Genomic DNA, 1,265 nt, shown 5'->3' with positions numbered 1-1,265 from the left:
GCGCCCCCGGGGGTCCCCCTGGCCCTCACCGCGCCCTCGGCCCCAGGCACGCCCGAGGTGCAGGCTCCCGTCGCCGGCCGCCGAAAGCCGCCCTGCGCCTTCCGCGAGTGGAGGCTGCTCGGGCCGTTCCGAAGACCCACCACCCAGCTGCGTGCCAAGGTCTCCAGCCTGTCGCACAAGATCCGCGCCGGGAACCCGCAACGCGCAGAGGCCGCGTGCGCCCTGCGCTCGGAGGTCGAGGCTGTGTCCCTAGGCGTCTCCCAGGACGTGGCCGAGGGCGCCACCTGCCAAGCCTATGAACTGACAGACTACAGCAACCTCCGAGAGACGGATATTTAAGGACCCACGAGCTGGGCTAGGGGGCGTGCTGGGGAAGGGGGTTAAGGTGGGGCGAGGGTGAGGACGTGGGAAAGGGAGGCTGGCTTTGTTCAAGAGGCCCTTGCGGATCAGGGACCGGAAAATTGATCAGAGCGGCTGCTCTCTGGCAGCCCCGAGGAACTGAGGCGGGGTGGCGCCCTGAAAGGGTGGAGTTATGTGCCCCGTCCTGGACACAGATGCCCCAAGCTACACCTTTCCGAGGGAGGGCTGAGGACTCCGTGGGGCCATTTGTTCCCAGTCCTTGTTGGAAAAACACTGCCCCATCCATGCCCTGAACCCTGGGTTAACAGCCCCCAGATATGGCTAGGGAGGCCTGCTCCTTCTCTTGGAGAGAAAGGGGCCCGGAGGCCGTGCATGGCTGCCCTAATGCCTCTCTAGGAAAAAGTCTTTGGGACCAGGGCTTCTCAACACAATTTCTCCTTACTGCCGGCTGGAGGAACCGTGAAGACCTGCCACGGCCACCCACAAGCTTTGGTGGCAGATTGGATGACCGTCCTACAAGCCTGTTGCATTTACCCGTGGGCCCATTTCCCCTACCGATGTTCCTACACGCGCACCACGTCACCTGGCCTTGCCCTCATTATGTTCTCAAGGGCCTTATGTTTACACTCTGTACATAGCTTGTTGTGCCTGTACCCATCACCTCTCTCTGGGATCTGGAGCAGTCAAATGGGGAAAGCTTTATTTGTCATTTTGAGACATATTTATTGGTAAGAGTACTTCTATTTTGTCCTAACTGTGCAAATTGTCCCTCTTTAGCTTATAACCCATAAAGAACTACTTTTTTTTTTCTAAATTCTTTCAAGTACTAAAGGCCCACAACAAGATAGATTGGATATGCATTCACCTTTCTAGTTTCAACTTAACCACCTCTTTAACTGATGGCT

At 57.5% G+C, this 1,265-nt stretch overlaps 1 protein-coding gene across 1 annotated transcript in view; it reads left to right on the top strand.

Moving 5' to 3' along the window:
* Positions 1 to 339, top strand: part of ADRA1D (adrenoceptor alpha 1D) — a gene marked incomplete at its 5' end in the record, with an annotated part of 22,856 nt that extends 22,517 nt beyond the window's left edge. Inside the window, one exon of the mRNA XM_011371074.1 lies at positions 5 to 339. Within this exon, the coding sequence (XP_011369376.1) occupies positions 5 to 339 (335 nt within the window). The remainder of the gene's footprint in view (positions 1 to 4) is intronic.
* Between the last annotated feature and the right edge of the window lie 926 nt (positions 340 to 1,265).

Source organism: Pteropus vampyrus, unplaced genomic scaffold, assembly GCF_000151845.1.
Source record: "Pteropus vampyrus isolate Shadow unplaced genomic scaffold, Pvam_2.0 Scaffold7, whole genome shotgun sequence".
NCBI classification, from domain to species: domain Eukaryota; kingdom Metazoa; phylum Chordata; class Mammalia; order Chiroptera; family Pteropodidae; genus Pteropus; species Pteropus vampyrus.
Note: the sequence above shows the minus strand (reverse complement) of the source record. Positions and strands in the feature narration are given on the sequence as shown.